We start from the raw sequence: 23,307 nt of genomic DNA, 5'->3' as shown, positions 1-23,307 counted from the left end.
ATGCTTCTCAAGGCCATACTGCGTCATTCACATCTAAAACAAACAACATGGGTCTGCTTTAAAAGAGCTTTCCGGGTTCAATACAAGTTACGCTCCAACAGCATTTTTGACATGCTGTCGGTTACCACAGAAAACAATTTCCATTTGTCCCTCAGTTTTTTCCAAGTAAAACTGCATTCATAGTTAAGTACTTGCAATAGAATTCTACTGGGCAATACACTGGAATAAACTTTAAAAAACAAATATAAACTTGTACACAATACATGCAAGGAAACCAGAGAGGGACGTGATGGAACTATCCAAATCAAAATAAGCTACTGCTGACAAGGAGCAAACTACACCCACCTGAATTGCGTCAGTAACACATAACTAGATCTTCCACCTGGAATGGACTTCTTCCATGTAGAAAAGTAGTCCCAGTAAAAGGACAGTTTAGACAACTTCACAGCTGAAAAGTACAATATTTTTGTACTGAGGGATTAATATAAGTGCTTTAACAAAAAAATAAGAGCTTCACATTTCTGCTTTTCCACCCTCTGGAAGGCCTTGCCTCATAGACTTCCATTGTAAGTGCATTACTGTAAACACAATTTCTGTTTCTTTTTACAAACTAAGGGAAAAGCTGTAAGAGAAGATTTTGTGTTAGTCTGCAATAGCCCAACCTACTGAATATCAGCCTGTACGTTGATGTTGTCTGGGGTTTAGACACACACACACACGCGCACGCAAATGGAAACATTGTTTGGTCTGGGATGTTAATGTAGGATTGGGTTTTCTGTATTTTGATTGTGCCATGCAGCTAGTGCAAAATCATGAGGAGAACTAGACTAGACCGGACAAGAAAAGATGACACAACACAAGACTAGAAGAGAACTGGGTCACACAAGACTAGAAGAGAAGAGAAAAGATAGACGATATACAGCAGGTACAGTAGGACATACTCTACATCTACAGTAGAATATACACAAAATACAGTAGTCTACATGGCAGGATGTCTTAAATTTGCCCCTTTAAAACCTCTAGGGCCTCTACGACAAATTAGCATTCACTCAGCACCATGTTTTAGCTCAACACTCTCTCACTCAACCTCCATATATCAGCCTGACAGCTCACACTGAGCACATGTGAGCATGAGCATATTTACAGGGATCCAATGGGGCCCTTGAAGCAGAAATGCCATACATTAAATGAAAAGCATTTCAAATATTCTTAATGGTCATTTGTCAGATTAACAAAGCTCATTTTATGTAGTTAAGACCAAAGTAAATCACAGTTTATCTTTCCTGACATTTTCCATACCGAAACGAGCTGACAAGATATGCAATTAGTGTGAATTAGGAAGAAAAAGAGTATGGTGCTATACTCAATTTCTGAAATTAGTCATGCCTTATTTTACAGCTAACGCTATTAGACCCACACACACAAATAAGTAAGTCTCACTTAAGTTAGCACTCAGCACTTTGATGTAGTTAACCCATTCTTCTATGTGTTTAGGTATTTCACACAAATGTGGATTGAATTCAGGAATCATATTTTAATCAAGCTGTTTTATCCCGCATCGTCCAGCTAAATGCCTTGATTTTGCATTTGATCCACAGTAGAACAGTGTTTTCATCTACTGAAAACAAGTCTTTTGAAAATGATGAATATAGCCACATACTTTGGAAAATGATGACAACAGGAAACTGAAAATGGAGTTTTCAAACGTAAACAGATAAGTGTGGACATTGTACGATAAGCACCGCACAGTGTCACAGGTAGGACAACGCAGAGTTATCGCAGAGAGGACGCGATGGTGCGATGTATAGTAGTGGCGTCCAAAACAGCGAATCTACAGTAATCACCATACAAAAAAAAAGCTTCATACAGAGGTTTTTGCACTTCAAGAATGAACAAAGTCACGTCAATGAGTTGGCAGGTTGGTGTTTGGAAAAATCCTATGAACCTATGTTACAAAAAATTGCCAATACACAATGTCTCTTCAAGAATAAAGTTAATAATATATATGTCCCTTGATAACAATTTGGTTCAAATTTAATGGAATTAATGGAAAATTCCAATGAACTTCAAATAAAAATTGTCGCCTTTAATACATGCAAGATAGAATTAATGATTTCTTATTTCAAACTCTGCTAAAAGACTGGGATGGAACTTTTTTCATTAAAATTACTTGTATAGACGAAAGAATGATAAAAGTTACATAGTTTTTGCACTTCTTAAAGAATATAGTAACATCGAAGAGTTTGCAAGTTGGTAAATGAAAAAAAACAAATAAATATGCAACTGCACAAACTGAAACATTAAAAAGGGCGATGTTTTTATGCAATTTTTCGATGTATTCTCTAGCCTTCAAGTAGCCTAAACTTTATTCAAGCTGTCAAATCACAAAAAGACAAATTTGGTACTTACAATTGCCTATACACAATGTATCTTCTAACATAAAGTCAATAATGTATGTCCCTACGCAGCAATTTGGGAGGACTTTTGAGAAGCTGGGTACCAGATGGGCTGGTTTGAGTATTTCTGTAACTGCTTATCTCCTGGGAGTTTCACACACAACAGTCTCTAGAATTTACTCTGAATGGTGTCAAAAACAAAAAACATCCAATGAACGGCAGTTCTATCAGGAAGACTCGCAGACTTGAGTGAAATTTAAGATGACGTTTATTTGATGAATATAAAACAGAAATGTAATGTCTCTCTTTGGCGTAAGCCCCATCTGGCGGTCCGAAGAAGTTGTACTCGGAACCGTCATATCCTGCCGGAGATAGGAGGCAGGGGCGAGAAGCCTACCCCCGTGCAGGACGGGACTCAGCTGGTGGTGGTGGGGTGGTGGAGGTTGCCGTGTTAGCACACTGAAACAGCAATGTGACAGATTGTGAGCAGACTTATAAAGCAATGGCTTACATGTGATTGGCTAGGAGTTACCTAGCTAATGGTACGATGATGTACAGCTGCTAGTCTTCCCGCTAGAACTACGCTGCGCTTACATTTCTGTGGATGGAAACGCCTTGTTGATGAGAGAGGTCAACAGAGAATGGCAAGGCTGGTTTGAACTGACAAAGTCTATGGTAACTCAGACAACCACTCTGTACAATTGTGGTGAGAAGAATAGTATCTCAGAATGCTATTCTGAGATGCGGGTTGGCGCTGTTTTGGTGGCACGAGGGGTACCTATACAATATTAGGTAGGTGGTTTTAATGTTGTGGCTGATATTTGGTGTATTTGGATATAATAGGCAAGAAAAATGTGTTTCCAAAAACAAAAGTCAATTCAAACACTATGATGGAACATAATTCTTTCTAGGTAGGCAACTCATTAGGATTAGAGACACAGCCTTAGTGTACATACACACTTACACAAGTCTCTCTTGTGTAAAGATGCTCTAACACATGTTCCTCTGTTCGTACTTTCACCCTGGTATGTTTGCCCTCACAGATGATTCCACTCAGATTCAAGAGCCATCCAGCTTTCTGTCTCTCTCTCTCAAACACACACACACACACACACACACACACACACATACACTGTCTGACACCACAAAAGTTATACTGCTTTAAGGGGAAGTCAGTCAGACAGACATTCCCTGCTATTTTTATCAACACTTTAACAATGTATTTCTGTTTTTTCCTCATCACTTCTTCTTGCATGTTCTTCTTATTTCTGTAACTCTTGTTGAATCTCCCCATGTTTGTTAAGGCCAGAATTTCCTCAGAGTGGTATTGTCAGCATTGTGATGTCAACAAATGGTCTGGTTCTTTATTATTTCACACACACACACACACACACACACACACACACACACACACACACACACGCAACTCTGTAATTTTGTCTGTCATTACAGCTCACTTACACACTCGTACATGGGCGGCTTTTAGCCACAAACAGCAAGCCATCATTTCAATAGCAGCTTCTGTACCACAGATTCAGCCCACTATGGAAAAGATGCACCCAAATCAGATTTCTTAAAGGAATGCTCTTTAAAATAATTTTGACTCATCCCTCAGTTTGTAAAAACACAAACAAACATTATGTTTACAGTAATGTGCTTACAATGAAAGTCTATGGGGTAAGGCTAAATGTTAAAATACATTCTGTTTTGAAAGTGTAGCCACAAGAGTTGCATTGCACAGGTTAACATGAGACTAGTGTAATAAAATAACTTACTAACCTTGTATGTGCAAAGCTATATATAACGCTCTTCTTTATAACTCATGTCATGATGATATAAAGCTGGTAAATATGCTAACTTTGGTACGATACAGGCAATGCTACCAGAAAGGAACGTAGGGCTGGGCGATAAAACAATCCCCCCCCCAAATAAAAAACTTGATATCTAACGTTTTGAGTAATTTTCTATATTTAGCCTATGTTCTACATCTAGACGATTAGATGTGTGTCGCTAAAAATGTTATACACACAACTAGCTAACTGAATCACAGTCATGGAATCAGCCGTAAGAAAGTATTAGCTGGCTAGCGGCTACTTAGCCCTGCTGTCATGTAAACCAGTGATGAGCCTAGCTAGCTAGCTATCTGGCTAATATGAAATTGTTGTGTACCGAACAACTGTCTTTGCTAGTTTTCTGATGCAATTGAAACTTTGTAATGCAGCACTTTTCGTGTTACCATCTCCTTAAGATGAATGTGCTTATGTTGTATTTTTCCAAATTTCTGAGTCACTTTTGATAGAAGCATCTGCTAAATGAAGAAATGTAAATGTGATAACACTGACAATGCAATACAGCTGTCAACTAAACACAACAGCAACTCCCACATCAAACCATTGCTGTTTGTTTACGTTCTATTTAGTTTAAACTGTTATCATGATCCATAGCGCTGTCACGTCCGCAAATTTTTTTGACACAGGCAAGAATGTCTTTCAGTGGACATAATGACTTTTACAGCAAGTATGGGTTACATAGCTGACATGTGTCGGTCCAAAACCAAGAAGAATACTGTCGGAAATGAATGACCATGAGATGAAATTGTGGTGGAAAGAGGTCTCACACCTTAAACTGAGTATACTTCTTGAACTTCAAATAAAAAGGTAGCTTACCCTTTGGAGTTTACTTCAAACGACAAACAAGTTCTGTTTGATTTTCAATCACCCTGGCAACCAGAACACCCTAATGGTTGTGAGTTTTGCACAGGGAAGCACCATTCACATTTATTCAGAAAATGCAAACATCTAATTTTAAACAACAGTTGTGCAATACACACAAGATGAGTACATGCTGGAGATATAAGCATGCAGAGAGACATATTCTTTTTTTTTTTCTCAAATCAAACTACTCTTGCTCTCTCTCTCGGTCTCTCTCATCAGAGTGAGTGTAATGTCAGGCCTGATTGCAGACACACTCAATTCTCGCCTGTTGTTTTGTCCTCTTGACTCTTGCATCATTTCATCCTAATTTCATCTTTAATGAAAGAAAGGATTGAGCAGAGACCAAGGGCGCACAGGGATGGAAAACATACCGAATGTTTGACAGCTCAATCTTATGTGTTTATGGCTGTTCCGCTCCTACGGTGACACTTTGCTTTCAAATGTAGCTGTAAAGTAATAAAGATTGACTCAGAGGAAACACAGGAACACATTGCACAATGCAGAGTTGGCTTTAACTTTATGACACATATTTGAACAAGAATATTCTCTTTCTGTCTCTGTTTATCTCTCTCTTTCACTTTCATTTCAAACCAGATAAAAATCAACAGTTAAAAGCTGACATTTATAATTAAAAGTAGAGATATCATGAAGTGGGTGTTTAAAAAGACAGATCAATGATGTCATCGCATCTTACCTGGTTCACTCTCTCCACAATCTGTGTCGTTGCACGTCAGATTTTTGGTCTGCATGAGTGACAAACACACACACTCATAAATGCTCACATCTATCAGTTTTCCCAACTCAACATGTTAAAGTGAACTTTCAGCAGCTAAACGAAAGAAGTCCAGTTTTCTGTCGCTCTGAGCGAAATAAGACACGACAGATAGGCAGAAAAATAAGAGAACATTTTATAGAGAAAACAAAGGAGGAATGCATGGGATGATGACAGCAAGGAGAAAAGGAGGCAAAGAGATGCGCTTCGATAATACAGCTGCTTGTTTACTTAAGAGACGCGTCACACATCATACCCACACTACATACCAGACTGACTAACAAACAAGATTGCCTATTCACACACACACACACACAACACACACACACACACACACACACACACACACACGTTGGTGCGGCTATCCTTATGAGGACTCTCCATAGACATAATGATTTTTATACTGTACGAACTATAGATTCTAACCCTAACCCTACCCCTAAACCTAACCTTCACAAAAAACTTTCTGCATTTTTACATTTTCAATAAAACATCGTTTAAAATATTTTTTAATTTTATGATATGATTTGAATTATGGGGACACTAGAAATGTCCTCATAAACCACATTGATAGCCAGTTTACCAGTTTGCAACCTTAAAAAATGTCCTCGTAAACCACCCAAACACACACACACACACACACACACACACACACACACACACACACACTTTACAAATCACACACAGCACATACATGGCAAGTCTAAAGTGTGCAGTCAATCCCATATGGGAATGAAAATAAAAAAAATGAGACCCTTTTTAATATCTCAATTGTTTCTGGAAGCCAGGAAGGAGATTAAATGGAGAACATGGCATTTTCTGCTCCTCAGATGTTTCTTTATAAAGGAGAAATACAAAGAGAACAAGGGCAGGACAAAAGCAGACAGAAAAGATAAAGAGAGAGCAAAAGAAGGAGAAGCAAAAATAGACAAGGTTGAGAGATGCAGAGGGTAAATTATTTACATTGAACTGAGAACACTTTACAGGATTTTTGTTAGCGTAAAGCTCTGCACTATGAGTGAGTACTAAGACACTATGGCCATGTTCACACAGCAGCAACATACGGATGTCAGTCCTGTATCTGAGTACCTAATAGGGCTGCAACTAACGATTTATCGACTATTGGGCGATTATTACAACGATTAATCGACAGCAATATAGCTCCTCAAGTAAACGTACCTTGTTTTAAAGGAGTTTTAGACATTTATATTGGAAAACAAGACACCTTTTTGCATTGTATAATGGACTAAGACTACCCTCTCTCACCTTTTTGTTCACTCGATTTTGATCTCTTTTAACTCACAAAAACAAAATCTCTCTTCTTAATAAAGCTGCAATTTCGCCGATTTCTTCACGATAAGATACACACTCGGCTAAGTCGCTCTTGTAAAAGAGATTTTAATCTCAATGAGTTTTTAGCCTGGTTAAATAAAGGAAAAGAAAAGAACTGCAACACACATATTATGATTAATACATCACAAACCATCACATTATCATCTGAAGCTGCAGCAAGTGCACGTGCGAGAGGTGAGCGTCTTCGTGCCAGAGAGCGCATCAGCCAGGAGAAGTTTCAATCTCTCTTGCAAAGTTTGCGTCACTTCATGCGACTCATAGAAGCGGCTCTGACCGCAAAGAGAAATACCAGTTTTGGAGATTGTGTTAATTTACGCACATGACCCGCATCTTTATAATTTGAACTTTAATAAAAGATGTATTAAAGATTTATCACCAGTGTTTCCTTTAAAGACGTTCTTCAACTTCTGCTCCAGTGGAATGCCAGCTCTGCTTGATTTCAGCTTAACACTGCTTCTGTATTTACTTATTTTGTATAATTCCCTCATATTTAGCGATCAAGATCACCTTAAGCTGTTTGGAAAGCTTGGATTGCGTCTGGACTATGAGCTTTGTCTTCTTCCTCCCGCCTCTATCAGTTGCAGTGTTCCTCTGCAATGCTCTTGCGTGTTATCATTAGAGTTTCATTTGATCCCATGTTGTATTTAATGAGATCAAATGACTATTTGCCAACTAAAATTTTTGTCGTAAATTTTTTTATTGTTAACGTTGTCAATAATGTGCTTAATACGGTTGCGTTCACACACGTTGGTTATTTACGAAAGTGACAACCGCATTCTAGAACCGAACTGACATCTGTTAACTTTTAGCAGAAGGTCGTTAATCCCTTAACCTCAAACGACTATTCGACAACAAACATTTTTGTCGACAATTTTTTATTTTCGCCATTGTCGCGATAATGTCAACTAAACCTTTCAGCCCTAGTGCTTAATACAGTTGTGTTCACACACATGTCAGTTATTTACGAAAGTGACAACCGCATTCTAGAACCAAACTGACACCCGTTAACTTTTAGCGGGAGGTCGTTAATCCCTTGACCGACAAGACTCCTTACTACGTTAAAGGTTCCAACAACTGGGACAGCCCATCAAATATGATTGAAAAAACTGTTCAGTTGCTAGGATGGGCTCTTGTGTTCCCAACAAGCAACCAGTGAGCTTCTTTTACTGAAGAACCTACAAGACATCACGCTGATCTGAATGTTTTCATTATCGACCACATTCAGCTGCCTCGGCCAAAATCGAGTTGTTTGGAGTCAGCTAGTGTGACGCTGGCTTTAATGACCTTAAAACTCTTTATTACTTCACTTTTATGTTCATGACTTTAAATTTGTGTGGCAGGTTTGCTCCTTGCATTCCTCACCACTTTTTACAAATATCAAAAATTCTCTCTTCCATTGAAGGGACTATGGGCAATATTAGCTGAAAAAAGCATGCACGAAATTAATCAAAAAAAGTATATCATCAAGGCACCTTTGGCAAACTCTGATTTGGGATGCAGTATAGGCTACTTCTAATCTTGCATACTAGGACGGATAGTATGCAGATTTGTATGCAGTCCCTGAGAGCAAGTAAGTGAAAATGACAAGAAACAAGTTTGGAACTGAAACAACATAGGCATTATCAATCAGTAATGTTCTGTGTGAAGCCAAATGTTCTAGAAAAGGCTTGTAAATCTATGCAAAAAAACTACAGATAAAGGAAGAGACAGAGAGATGAAGTTAAAAACAATATAAAATGCCTAATTGCTTTTAAAAGATACACACACACACACACACACACACTGTGAAATTACCTCATTTCACACTAGCTTAGAGATGTCAGATCATACTTACTTAATAAAAAAACCCACGGAAAACATTTCCCTGTGAAACTGTGAGCTGAATCTAGCACAGCTTGCAGGGGGACTTGTATGGAATGCTAAATTATGGCTTAGATTGATCAATAAAATTTCAAGCAGACAGAACAATGCAAATCTGCCTTTTGTTTCGATGATTCAAGATCGATGTGTTACACAATAGTGGATGCGTTGTGGAGCAATTGCACACACAAACAAACGCAGAAAGAAAAACAAAATATATATATAAGAGGCACAATCTCTGTCTTTGAAAGAATAGTAATACTGCCATCATCTACTCACCATTATGAAATGTAAAATGTTGATGTTGCTTAAAATCTTTGCAGCATATTATTCAAGACATGTTGCACGTGGTCTGACATCAATGACACCAAACGCCATTGGTTCTCATATGTTTCAAGACCGATCATAATGAAACATGTTTAAATGTTTTGAAACAAACACGTTTTTAACTTTTAACCTTTTTGCAGCTCTGCAGCCTCAGTTCCCATTTACTGCAATTGTATGGAAAAGAGCAGAACGCAGAAGACAGAAGTCATAAGAGTATGGATCAAGTAAGTAAATTACAGAATTTTCATTTTTGGGTGGACAAACATACTCATTTTCGCATACACACCCGCAAACCTGCCACTGGCACGACGGCGAGAGGGCGACACCAGCTCCTTAACAATCTGCAGCACCTGCATGATCAGATGCGGGCGAAGCCAAGGCGTGTATTAAAGGTGTGACTGGGGACAGAGCCAGAATAAGGCAAAGCCTGAAGAGCCTCATTCTTGCCATAGAAGCAAAAACATTACTGAAAAGAGTATCATGTCTCTGAAATAGGATCCAAAAAAGTCTCGTCCTGGACTTGGCAATTGTCTCTTCTCTTTTCCATCCATTTTCAGTTTCGTCCGTTCATTTTATGCGCAGAACAGCATTCAGTGGTAGCTTCGGTCCACAAGACCAATTAAAACACATTACTAATTCATAACACATAAATTCATTACATATTACATTATTCAGCATCCGAAATGCAGTTGTTGTCTCCAGACATTCATCTCCAGTTCATAAACCATGTGCCATTCAAAAGAAGCACCAAGGGTTAAAAACAGCATTGCATCCAGTAGAGATATCCTGCAGAATTTGCTTTCAGAAGGTCCCAGCAGTCTGAACACGAGGGTCCATGTCTCTTTCCTTCATAGCTTACATCTTCACACACAAACATTCTCCACTTACAATTAGAGACGAGCTCTTGCAGTTCTTCCCTCTTGTTTATTTCACTCTTTCACAGATACACACAGTCCTGTATCTCTCCTGTAACCACAATGTGTGTGTCTTGTGAGAGAGACCATCTGAAAAAGTGTCTACACTTCTCTGTCTCTCTCTTTCTGTTCCTAGCATCCAAATCAATTCAGCCAGGGTGAGCTGTATAACACAGCTCTACTCCTTTCTCCCTCTCTCTCGTTTATTCTTCACAGACCAGCTAGCTCTGACACACATTCCAGCTTTAAATTAGAGAGCATTTGTTACAACAGCCCCTCCCCTCAACTCTCTCTCTTCCTCAGTTCTCTCCTCTGTTTCTCCTGGTTTAGAACTTGATGTGAATATGTAAATGCTGGTCTAATTTACAGGATATCCCACACTCAGGATTGTAAATGTGGCTGTCAGGGAATTGTAAGGAATTTAACAATTCTGGTTCCGATTTGAATTAGACTGAGGCCACATTAACACTAACACATTTTCAGTTAAAAAAGGCATTGGTTTTGCTACGTTTACGCCTCACATCCAGACTGGAATGGCGTTTTCCTCACACAGAAAAAGGAGACCTTCAAAAATGCTCTCTTTCACCACATACTTTGGAAAACAATAGCTGTGTTTTCACAAGCAGGCCAAATGAGGGCGTGCTAGTGCGTTGCAGGACCAGTTGCGTTCCCACTGTCACTTCCAGGGCTTCATCATGCCTCCTCAGGGCTTCCTTGGGGCCAATGGCCAGGTGCTTTTGATCCACCAATTACCCTTGGGTCAAAGAAGGCCAGTTGGGGGTTGAGGAAGGGTCAATGTCAGGTCAGAGGGTCAGCACCAAGACACTTCTTAATTTTTCATATCAAGCTACCAGCTTACTTCAAAAGATCAATGGAGAATGAAGAATCGTCAGTCCTGGTCAGCAAACGAAATCAGGGCTCTTCTGAATATTTTGGCTGATGAAAATGTGCAACGTCAGCTTGATGGTGTCTGCCGAAACGAAGACATGATTAAGTATATTGTTGATGAACTTGAAAAGTTGTATCCAGCGCAAAACGATACAGGTTCAGAAAAAAATATAAAAAATAGGGCACAGCACAAATATAGGGCATTTTAAGGGCGGATTATAGGGCAACGCTGCAGGGCTAATGGCCCGATGGTGGGACTGCAGATCGATTTTGGTCTCACTGCTTGAGGTCCGAGGCTATCAGCCCCGGGTGACCAATTGATAGCCCTGGCTTGCACTGGCCCGATGGTGGAAAAGCGGCTAATGATGTCAAGAAACGGAAAATTTAGTTTTCAACTGAAAACATATAGTGTGGACATGGCACCTTTATGATGATATAAACAATTATTTTAGTAATTTTGAGGGGAAAACAATGAACGAGAACAACATAGTCTCATGACAACTCATATATATAATTTGTACGAGATGTCAAAATTGTAAGATATTGTATGGCTCGTACGAATGTCAATAAGATGTAATACGCTTCTCTCGTCTCATTCCAAATCTAAATATTTTCTTCCTTCTGTGGTGCACATACATTTTATTTCTCTATTAAAATCATGGATAGGTTTAGAGTTTGTGTAAGGGGTTAAAAAAAAAAAAACGTATTAAAGTTGCTTTTGGGTTTGTTTACTTTTCTCCATTGAAGTAAATGTCATAATTTTTTTTTTACAATTTCGCCATCTCATTCTATTATGATGACATTTCATGCGATTGTTTTGAACAGAAGGGTAGCCACTTTTTGCATCAGTGGAGGAATTCAGACATAAATCTCTAAGGGAACCGAACATCAAGGAAATCATACATTGAATATCCAAACCCTTCTAGATTCCCAAGTTCCAACCCCAACAGACAGAGAGATAGATATCATGGGAGAGAGTGGTTTAAGGGGTGTGTAATTTTGTGTTGTGATCATAAATGAGGCCTCTCATCATTCATTCTAATATTTCCCTTTCACATAGAGTCACTTCTGAAACACACACTACAAAACAGGCTATAAAGTGAGAAGAAAAAAACATGCACATGTGTGAGGAAAAAGGTGTAAACACCTCAGTCTTTCGTTGTTAATCACACACACACGCTCAAACGCACACCCATAGTAGCCTGCAATGCATCGAGTTGATCATAACACACACCACACCCCGCAGTTACATCACAAACACACATGCACATACAGTTTTTAGTTTTGCTCCTTGAAACAACCACACCGTCTTTTTCCAGAGCAGCCTGTATTTCTCCTGAGGTTACCTGTGGGTTTTTCTTTGTATCCCGAACAATTCTTCTGGCAGTTGAGGCTGAAATCTTTCTTGGTCTACCTGACCTTGGCTTGGTATCAAGAGATCCCTGAATTTTCCACTTCTTAATAAGTGATTGAACAGTACTGACTGGCATTTTCAAGGCTTTGGATATCTTTTTACATCCTTTTCCATCTTTATAAAGTTCCATTACCTTGTTACGCAGGTCTTTTGACAGTTCTTTTCTGCTCCCCATGGCTCAGTATCTAGCCTGCTCAGTGCATCCATGTGAGAGCTAACAAACTCATTGACTATTTATACAGACACTAACTGCAATTTAAAAAGCCTCAGGTGTGGGAAATTAACCTTTAATTGCCATTTAAACCTGTGTGTGTCACCTTGTGTGTCTGTAACAAGGCCAAACATTCAAGGGTATGTAAACTTTTGATCATGGCCATTTGGGTGATTTCTGTTATCATTATGATTTAAAAAGGAGCCAAACAACTATGTGATAATAAATGGCTTCATAGGATCACTATCCTTAAATAAAAGACATGATCAGTCATATTTTTAAAATCAATGCCAAAATTTCACAATTTCTGCCAGGGTATGCAAACATTTGAGCACAACTGTATATATATAATTAAACATGTATCAAACATATAATAGGCTGCATACAAAAAAACTGCACAAAACTTAAGTATTAGCTACTCTTTAGAATTTGCCTACTGTATTCTGAATTCGTCATGCTTTAAAGACTGTATTCATTTCCCGTGTTTAGCCAGTGTAGGATACTGCATTGTGTGTAGCACCTGTTTTACGGAAACAGTGTATTCACAATACAAGTTGTGGGGGTGTTGTGAATACGCTGTTTCCGTAAAACACGCACAGTTCCTCCAGACAGAACTGGTGTAACTGAGTCAGGTTTGTAGGCCTCCTTGCCCGCACATGCTTTTTCAGTTCTGCCCACAAATTTTCTATCGGACTGAGGTCAGGGCTTTGTGATGGCCACTCCAATACCTTGACTTTGTTGTCCTTAATCAAAACAACTCTTTATCAATGAAAATTTTCGTCATTGATTTCATTGATGAGATTAACACTGTGCACATATAAATGATCACACACACCTCTAAGCATGCTATTCATCCACTTTTACCTCTCACAGAGTCTGATCTTCTTGCTCAAGGACAGTGTGTTATCAAAATATGTTGTGCGTGTGTGTATGTGTGTGTTGCACAGAATGCCGGTATCCGGCAGCATGTACACTACTGTAATCAATCTCTCATTATGGGCTCATTTGGAACTCATACTACCTCCCAGAAATGTGCTAAAATTGTCAAAAACACACAGCACCAGAGACACTATTATGGCAAGATTACATCAGTGTTACATCATCACAGCTCACCACAAAATAACACTAGTAAACAATAGCTGTGGCTCAAATGACGCACTATACACTATGCACTATGCACTTACAATATACACTATGCACTCAGCCATGTAATGTATGAATTTGCAAAGTGTAGTATGGACCAAAATGATACACTTAATGGATTTTTACAACACGGAAGCATTCGCCATTTAACAGCTGACAGAAGTGACGTTTAAAACGCATGCAATTTGTTGCCGCTAACTTTAGCTTGTTAGCTAACCTCAGTTCAACACTTGTATCTCAAACAACGTACATATTCACACAGCGAGGGGTGGTGGGAAAGGATTCAATGTACAGTGCTGTCTTCACTGAAGTTTCGCTTGTTGCTATATTCTCCATTATTTACAATTGCTTTGTCAGACCAGCAACGCAGCCAGGTAACTCCGCACCTTTCTGCTATGTATGAAAAGCCGCGATCGCTGAGTGCATGAAGTGTCCAACATTCCATTCTCTGTCACTCATAGTACACTTCTTTTTGTTGCATTTTAAGTCTTAAAATACCAGTCGCACTACTTAAACTTCAAAATGACATAGAAAAGTGCAGAAGTGCACGGTTTGGAATGCACCTCATGATTAACATGACTAGATTTCACCACAGCTATCATGGGACTGTAGCTAAATTACTGCACAATCCTCAGCAAACAAAACTGCAGTGAAACCTCAGCATTACCACAACTTTAAATAATACCTTTTCAAGGCTCCTGACGTGTTCTGTGAAGTAACTGTAACCTGTACTTTCACAGAACACTGAAAATTAAACGTGAGCAATAAAGGTGAAGGAAAGACAGACAGACAGACAGACAGACAGACAGACATATAGGTAGATAGATAGATAGATAGATAGATAGATAGATAGATAGATAGATAGATAGATAGATAGATTCAAGGGTTAAAGCTTTACTATCTGTCAGGTCAAGTAAAAAGGTTTATTTTGGTGTTTCTGGTCATTTTTTGTTGTAAAAAAGGTTTTCTTCCTCTACCTTTGAGTTTCCATTACATACAGACTGCTGGTCAGAAAACACTCTCTTGTACACACACACACACACACACACACACACATAAAGCAATCTGTGGCTGTCTGTCACTGTGGCCTTATGGGAAATTGATGGCTTCGACTTCCAGACTGTATTACTAAGAACACTGCATTGGTCTTTATCTGAGCTTTGAGGGCTCTTGTATTGGTCTAGGTATATGTCTTTGGGTGTCTGTATTGGTCTGTATCTAGGTTTTAGGGTATCTGGTATTGGTCTTGGTCTTACAGTGTCTGGTATTGGTCTGTAACTGGCCTTCAATGGGTCTGGTATTGGTCTGGGTTTGGGTCTTAGGGTGTCTGGTATCTGTACATTTCTGGGCTACAAGATGTATGATATTGGTCTGAACTTGGGTCTTAGGGTGTCTTGTATTAGTCTGGGTTTTAGGGATCTGGTATTAGTCTGGATATGAGTCTTGGGGTGTCTGATATATTAGTCTGTATCTGGGCTTCGAGGGGTCTGGTGTTGGTCTGGTTATGGGTCTTAGAAGTTCTAGTGTTGGTCTTTATCTAAGCTTCTGGGTCTGGGTCTTAGGGTGACTGGTATTGGTTTGTATCTGGGCTTTGAGGGGTCTGGTATTGGTCTGGGTCATGGGGTCTAGAATTGGTCTGGGAATTGTTCTTAAGAGTGTTTGTAATTGGTATGTTTCTGGGCTTCGATGGGTCTGGTATTGGTCTGGGTATGGGTCTTATGGTGTCTGGTTTTGGTCCATCTCTGGGCCATGAAGAGTCTTTGCATCTTAAGGGATCCAGTATTAGTATTAATCTAAGCTTTGAGGGGTCTGATATTGGTCTGGGTATGGGTCTTAGGGTGTCTGGTATTGGTCTGTATCTGGGCTTCGAGAGTTCTAGTATCGGTCTGGGTCTTAGGGTGTCTAGTATTGGTCTGGGTATGGGTCTTAGATTATTTGGTATTGGTCTCTTTCTGGGTTTCAAGTGGTCTGGTATTGGTCAGGGTCTCAGGGGGTCTGGTAGTGGTCTGGGTTTTAGGCGGTCTAGTCTTGGCTCCCACTCCGTTATTGGGTAATAATAATTTCCAGGTGCTGATTCCGTATCAGTTGGCTCTGATCAGTGTGGATAGTGCAGAACTGAAACCAGCATTTCAAATGTCAGATCTGTGGTCTAAACCCTCAACATGGCACACATGTAACAAGGATGTTGGAGTGTTAATGTGATGGCAGTATTAGAGTAGAGGCTGGGATGTGTTAAACTGCATGATTCAGCTGAGCTTTAATAATGCATGCTGGAGTGTGGATTCATTTGATTCAGATATGCAGAGGCACACTGAAATCTCACTGCATTGCACTGTGATCAGTGTGTGAAAGATGAAGTTCATAATGTGCTTTTCAAAATGCTCAGCATGGATTTCCCCTCTTTTATTCACTGGACAAATGCCAGAGAGACAGAGAGAAAGACAGAAAAGGGACAGTGGATTGGGAAAACAATGTCCTTTTTGACACGCTCTCATCCTCAATGTTAAGTTTTACATGCAGTGTGGAAGATTTCTTCATTTCAATTGGTTGTTTTAAAGACCACTTAAAATCAAAATTGGAGTCTTGTGGCTTTTAGTCCATCTATATGCTAGTGCACTCCTAAAGTTGACAAAACAACTATAATCTCCTGCTCGTGAGCATTTGCAAATTTCTGTCCAATAAAATGCTCTGCAGAATGAGAATGTCCCTCCTTCTAATTCCACCTGCCATACACAAGTGGTAGCAAGTAGCAAATCATGGTTTTGTCATGTGCTGTGATGTAAACAAAAAGATATTGGATATTAAAAAAAGACAAGCCCTTCAATAGATCTCACCACAACTTCCTGTTTCAAAGGAAATATGTTAACACAGAAAAGAAAATTGTTTCTGTCGACAAATACTTATTTAAAGGTTTAATTGCAATCATGTAACTAAGCGACTTTGTGTAAACCTATGTTGATGACCGTGTATGTCAGTTACCACCAAAGACCATTTCTGACTCAGGCAAAACCAAGGCCTGCCCATAAGGAAGTGCAAACTCTTTTGGGCAGGCAAGAACTAACTACATGTAAAAGGGGAATTTATGTGAGCAGCTATCACTTCACAGTCATGCACCTATGAGTTTGTGTCTGTGCACTACTAAGTCACACATATACCCCTGAACCATACTAATGCAGAAAAATAAGACGATACACTTTCAAACCTTGTGAACAAGAAGTCAACTGCTGTGAAGTCTACTAAGTCTATGTACTAACTATCCGATAAACATATACAAAACTACCATTGTCACATTTCAAGGTAACCTGTTAGTGTACAATCCGGGCAGTTTCACTCTGTGTGTGTGTGTGTGTGTGTGTATGTGTGTGTGTTTGCGCAAACCATAAGGGCACAGGATTCATTTCCTCAAGTTCTACTGTTTACTGTGAAATGTAATCACATTCCTGAGTGACTTCCTTTCTGTGATCATCCATCTAGTAAGCTGAGCAAACACACCCATACATTTAACATCAAACCATGGGCATCTGGGTTAAAGTCACGTGACATGCAATACAGCATGTTTCTTTAATAACAGAGATTTGGGTGGCTCAATGTCAGTTTAAGACAGATTTATGAGTGATGTTTTCCAAGGCAGGCTTGCCAGCTACTACTGCTTATACTTATGGTGCGTTTACGTCATGTTGAATTACTGTAATTACAACAACTCGTAGATTCTACTGGGAGCTATTCACATCCTGGCAAAACTTATAGTGCCAAAATGGCTTTGTTTTTGATAAGAGCAAAATGTTTATCACAACATTAATTCATAAATTAACCTCTATATGTTCCTGCAAAATATTAAGAATAAAAAACTGCTGCATGTATCAATGGCATAATAAAGTGGCATATCAAACAGAAAGATTTGTTTACTACCTTGAAGTGTTGAGGCCATGAAATATTCAGGGTATCTGCAGGTTCGAAGGAATGAAATTTAAGACTTTTTAAAGCCAAATAAAAGAAAAATTTAAGACCACATTAAATAATTAATTAGCAGGTAAATACAAAACCACTGAGGCTACTTGGATGTCTCTGGACATGTTTTTTTTATTTATTATATATATATATATATATATATATATATATATATATATATATATTTTTTATTGTGCATTTATGTGTTTTCTTTTTTTAAAATAAGTTAATACAACATTAAAACTCTGTATGAATTCATTATGTAGCCTAAAGTATGTAGCCTATATTGTGACCCTTCTCTTTAGTCACTTGCTTTCCAGCAAGACGTGACGCAATAGACCAATCCTCTGGTAACGTCACCGTTTACGTCAAACATGGAAATGGTGGCAAAAACCGAGCGCAAAAAGTTAACTTCTATCGGATTACGTTGTTGAAAAATTATTTTGAGGGCTCTCGTTGACTCCTGTGGCTTCAAGCCATCAACAGAGCTGACTGGACTGAGGAGATCATTTCAACACAACTTTGCAGCAAAAATTTATAGCGAACATGATTACGTTTGTTATTAACTCATATCATTATAATAATTGTATCACTCAGAATTTGTTTGTATTTATGATGGTTTTGTGTCATAATTTCGTTTAATCATCTAATCTGTCGAATCTAATGCTGCCTTCAGGTGCTGTCGGAATTTCCTACTTCCCATTTCTGAAGTGGTAATTACGAGTATGTTGTGTTCACGTGCTTTGTTGTCGGAAAGAACGGGAAACATGGACGAAGCCAGGTTCGTTCATACATATTTCTTGAGTAACTTTAATTTTGACACCATAATACATATCACTCAGTTAGCTTTCTGACGATAATGGAATTTTGGTCAAATACAAGCTAATTTCACTGTGTAAAAATGTACGACATGCATAGAATGGTTGCTGATATACATAAATGAATTTGACCAAAACGGCAAGCGCTAACAATTAGCTGTATTTAGAAAAATGAACAAAACCGGTCATTCACTACAGAAACTTGCTTGTACTTCCCTGTGCGCACTCATACTAAACCTCAATTGTCAGTTGCTTAATGTTGGCTGCACGAGAGAGAGAGAGAGAGAGACAGAGAGATAGAGAGAGAGAGAGAGAGATGCTTTTGACTTGCGCAGATTCTGCTGTTTTAAGCGTCTCCTCTATTCACGCCCCAAATTTAAGACCTCAGCAAATGAAATTTAAGACTTATTGTAATTTATTTAAGATATTTAAGACTTTTTATGGCCTTAAATATAAAAAAAAAAAGTAAATTTAAGGCTTTTTAAGGACCCGCGGGTACCCTGAATATTGGTTCTTTTTACATGATGTCACAACTGTCAAGTTGGAGCTTTTATTTAGAATTCAGAGTTTACAACTTGTAATTACGAGTTCTACGATGACGTAAAAGATTTTTACAAGTCAGAATCTCGTAATTACGGTAATTCCGACATGACGTGAATGCACCTTTAGGGTTGGGGATGTAAGAAAACGTATTAAACTTTGGCATGTAAAGCGTATTGCACCGCTTGTGCTACGAACATGAATGATATCACAAATTATGTGATTGTTGAGGAAAAGAAATGCTAGACTATTACTATTCTAAGCGATCAGACTGTATTTTTCCTGGTGGACGATAAAACACTCCACCTAGCAACACACTATAATTGTGGCGGGGAGTTTAGCACAGGCTAACACCACTCACACCACTCATTTTAATCTGAAAATGTAAAAATCTAGTTATGTTTGCAATTCTGCTTGGTGCAGCAGAAATTACTAAAATTCATATAACAACTCCTATTGTCACAGTCCATTAGACCACTGACTCTACTTTTCAACATCAGCTTTGTTACGAATGTCAATAAATGGAGCCAGCATTACATAATTAAATGTTAATCTGAAGTTGTATGCAGACTAATCAATACACTGTCTCAACAGAGCACACACACAAAACAATTATCATAAGCGGAGAATATTTTGAACGCATAATAAACTTTCCATTTGTTTTCTGTTAGTATTCTATGAGCATTTGTGACTGCTTGATCTATAAAACCTATTTCCTGCATCACTGTACATTATCACTCAGATCAAATATAAGCAACGTCTAAACAAATCACAGATTAAGAAAAACCTAACAGTGGAGCCGAAAATGACACAGAATCTTTCTCTTTATTAATCCCCAGTTCTCTTCCATTTTTAGATTCATTGAAATCAGTCCGTTCTGTATGAGTCATCTTGCTCATTAGTGCTGCCACTCAGTGGGGTACAAGCAGGGGGTAATGAGGGTAATTAGGGTAATGAGGGTAACACACTTACACACACACACACACACACACACACACACACAGTATCAAAACAACTCATGAGCAAGGTTAAACAATAGCCTTTATTGCATAGGGATGGTCACGGTAGTCAACTAGATGTTCAATAACAGATTAGTGAGGTTTACTTGTTTATTTAGACGTTTATTTAGACTATATATATATAGTTTTGATATTTTTAGCAGTTGTGCTTTAATTGGCATGCTGACATTGTGCTGAGCTTTAGACACTTTGCACCTTCCCAGAAAAGTTGCGTCTTTAAATTCATCTCCTTTAAGAGCACTGCTGCTACATCCATAAACATTCAGATGAACGTCTTTGGCCATTGCATCGTGACTCAAGCTGTTTTTTTAGCACTACACCATTAGTGTTGCGTTATTAAAGCAGCACGTGAATTACAAATATTTAGCAGAGACACCCCACATTTGGTTCCATCATGATACACTTTGTCTACCTTTTTTTTTGAATGCAAGAAAATGTCTAGTGTAAATGGTCCCCTAAAAATGCACCTGATCAGAGTCATGTGAATGCAAAAGGGCTTTCTTCAAGAATCTTTAAGATTAGTTGATTAGTCGTTCAGGCATCTGACTGTAGTCTATTAAAAAAATTATGAACAATCATATTATCATACTAATCCATTATTCTTGCAACTGTGCGAAACATGATTTCATTAATACCTCTTGTGCCCAGATGTTCACGTATTGTAAGATACGACGCTCACTATACAATACCATATGTATCGTACAATACATAAACAAAACAGATTATAGTGTAATTAAAAACAAGCAGCGTAAAATTGAGAGCTGCTGAACAGTCTCCTCCCCAGAGAGGCTCCTCACAGGAAAACAGAGCAACACACTTACAGTACATAGGCGAGAAGATCGATGGTAAACGACAAGTAGATTGTATCATTACTGCTTGCTGAATTTGCCAAACAACGGTGTAATGTGCCGGTGCTACAGTACATCAAACATGTTGTTTTATTTCGTAGACATCACCATGCAAATCTGTGGATTTGCAATGCAGAAACAGCAGCATTAATTTTAACAGCCCCCTCTCCCAGCCGACACTGAGTGTGACACTGAGCAAGACGCTCGTAAGTTATGAGTCATAACTATCAAAAAGCAGCTTATTCAAAAAAACGACAATGTAAGAAACCTATGATTACATGAGACTTATAATTATCTGCTTTTGACTTAGAAATGTAAACAGCTTTGAGAACAACACTTGCGCATGTTATACACCGATCAGCCACAACATTAAAAACACCTGCCTAATATTGTGTAGGTCCCCCTCGTGCCACGCAAACCCGCATTTCAGAATAGCATTCTGAGATGATATTCTTCTCACCACAATTGTACAGAGTGGTTATCTGAGTTACTGTAGACTTTGTCAGTTCAAACAAGTCTGGCCATTCTCTGTTGACCTCTCAACAACAAGGCGTTTCCATCCACAGAACTGCTGTTCATTGGATGTTTTTTTGTTTTTGGCACCATTCTGAGTAAATTCTAGAGACTGTTGTGCGTGAAAATCCCAGGAGATCAGCAGTAACAGAAATACTCAAACCAGCCCATCTGGCACCAACAATCATCCATGCGATTATCTAATCAGCCAATCATGTGGCAGCAATGCAGTGCATAAAATCATAAAGATACGAGTCAGGAGCTTCAGTTAATGTTCACATCAACCATCAGAATGGGGAAAAAAAAAATTTATTGGTGCCAGATGGGCTGGTTTGAGTATTTCTGTAACTGCTGATCTCCTGGGATTTTCACGCACAACAGTCTCTAGAAATTACTCTGAATGCTGCCAAAAACAAAAAACATCCAATGAGTGGCAGTTCTGTGGATGGAAACGCCTTGTTGAAGAGAGAGGTCAACAGAGAATGGCCAGACTGGTTCAAACTGACAAAGTCTACGGTCACTCAGATAACCACTCTGTACAATTGTGGTGAGAAGAATAGCATCTCAGGAACTGTTTTGGCAGCATGAGGGGGACCTACACAATATTAGGCAGGTGGTTTTAACGTTGTGGCTGATCGGTGTAAGCCCGTAAAAATGCCGGTAATGTTTACATGCAAAGTGAAATGGGTAAGAGGGCAAAAAAATTACATGTGCCGATCGTTTTTTGCTCAAGCTGCTAAATATTATTGGATTATTCACATATATCGTAAAACCATTTTTTTTGGTTTTTGTTTTTGTTTTTTTTCCCCACCACTAAATAACATTGAAAGGAGTTTTTTCCTTGCTACAATCAATTCAGCTTGTTCACAGGGGGGCTTTCAGACAACAAGGTATGATTTTCTATAAAGCTGCTTTGAATCTACGTGTATTGTGAAAAGTGCTTTACACATACACTGTAAATAGTATTTAGTATCTATAGTAGTATCTATTTTCTCAAGAAAACCATGAAAAATGTGAGTTCATATTAGTTTTTCTCAACAATCAAACAAAATAAATGCAGTGCTGTTGTTTAAGTTACTTAGAGCTCTGCTTTTTGTTGCCAATGTCAGACACTTTTGTGGCATTTATGATTTAAAAGATATTTATGTCGAATCCTTGAATAAGTTTGAGCAAAAATGTGTGGGTGTTCATATTGTATCGTATCTTATCATGAGGCTATGCATCGTATCGTATCATGAAATTTGTGTATCGTTACATGCCTAATATACTGTATATATACTGTATAACTAAATGGAAAGTGTCATTTACAGCATTCCATTTAGATCTACCCCCGATGCACTAAAATTTGGCATTAACATTTTTTTTTTCAGTGATTGAGCATTGTAAACTATCAGAGACATGTCTGTTGAGTGCATAAGCCTCTCAGTAATTGTGCGAAAAACAAGAACGGTTCCATGATAATATATGATATAACAATAAAACAGCAATGAAGTAGTTAAGGAACAAAGTTCTCAGCTTGTTTTTGGAAGAGTAAGCTACATAAAGAATATGGCTTGCATTTGCCCAACATAAAAAAAAAAATCATTATAATATTTTAATATAAATTCTGTTAATCAAAATTAATAATCA

The 23,307-nt window shown here is 38.5% G+C and overlaps 1 protein-coding gene across 5 annotated transcripts in view; it reads right to left on the bottom strand.

Moving 5' to 3' along the window:
• Nucleotides 1–23,307, bottom strand: part of LOC127435406 (USP6 N-terminal-like protein) — an 89,226-nt gene that overhangs the window by 44,672 nt on the left and 21,247 nt on the right. The window contains exons 1-2 of one of the 5 annotated variants that reach the window (XM_051688869.1): nucleotides 9,375–9,392; nucleotides 5,805–5,853 (exon numbers count right to left, since the gene is read on the bottom strand). The exons of 1 other annotated variant lie outside the window; for it this stretch is intronic. In XM_051688869.1, the coding sequence (XP_051544829.1) occupies nucleotides 5,805–5,853; nucleotides 9,375–9,377 (52 nt within the window). In that variant the 5' untranslated portion in view covers nucleotides 9,378–9,392. Of the gene's footprint in view, nucleotides 1–345; nucleotides 1,120–5,804; nucleotides 6,176–9,374; nucleotides 9,393–9,708; nucleotides 10,545–23,307 lie in introns of those variants that run through there. 3 more of the 5 variants (XM_051688867.1, XM_051688868.1, XM_051688871.1) reach the window with 3 other exon arrangements.

Source organism: Myxocyprinus asiaticus, chromosome 45 (genome assembly GCF_019703515.2).
Source record: "Myxocyprinus asiaticus isolate MX2 ecotype Aquarium Trade chromosome 45, UBuf_Myxa_2, whole genome shotgun sequence".
In the NCBI taxonomy this organism is placed as follows: Eukaryota; Metazoa; Chordata; class Actinopteri; order Cypriniformes; family Catostomidae; genus Myxocyprinus; species Myxocyprinus asiaticus.
This window is presented reverse-complemented; position numbering and strand designations above follow the sequence as displayed.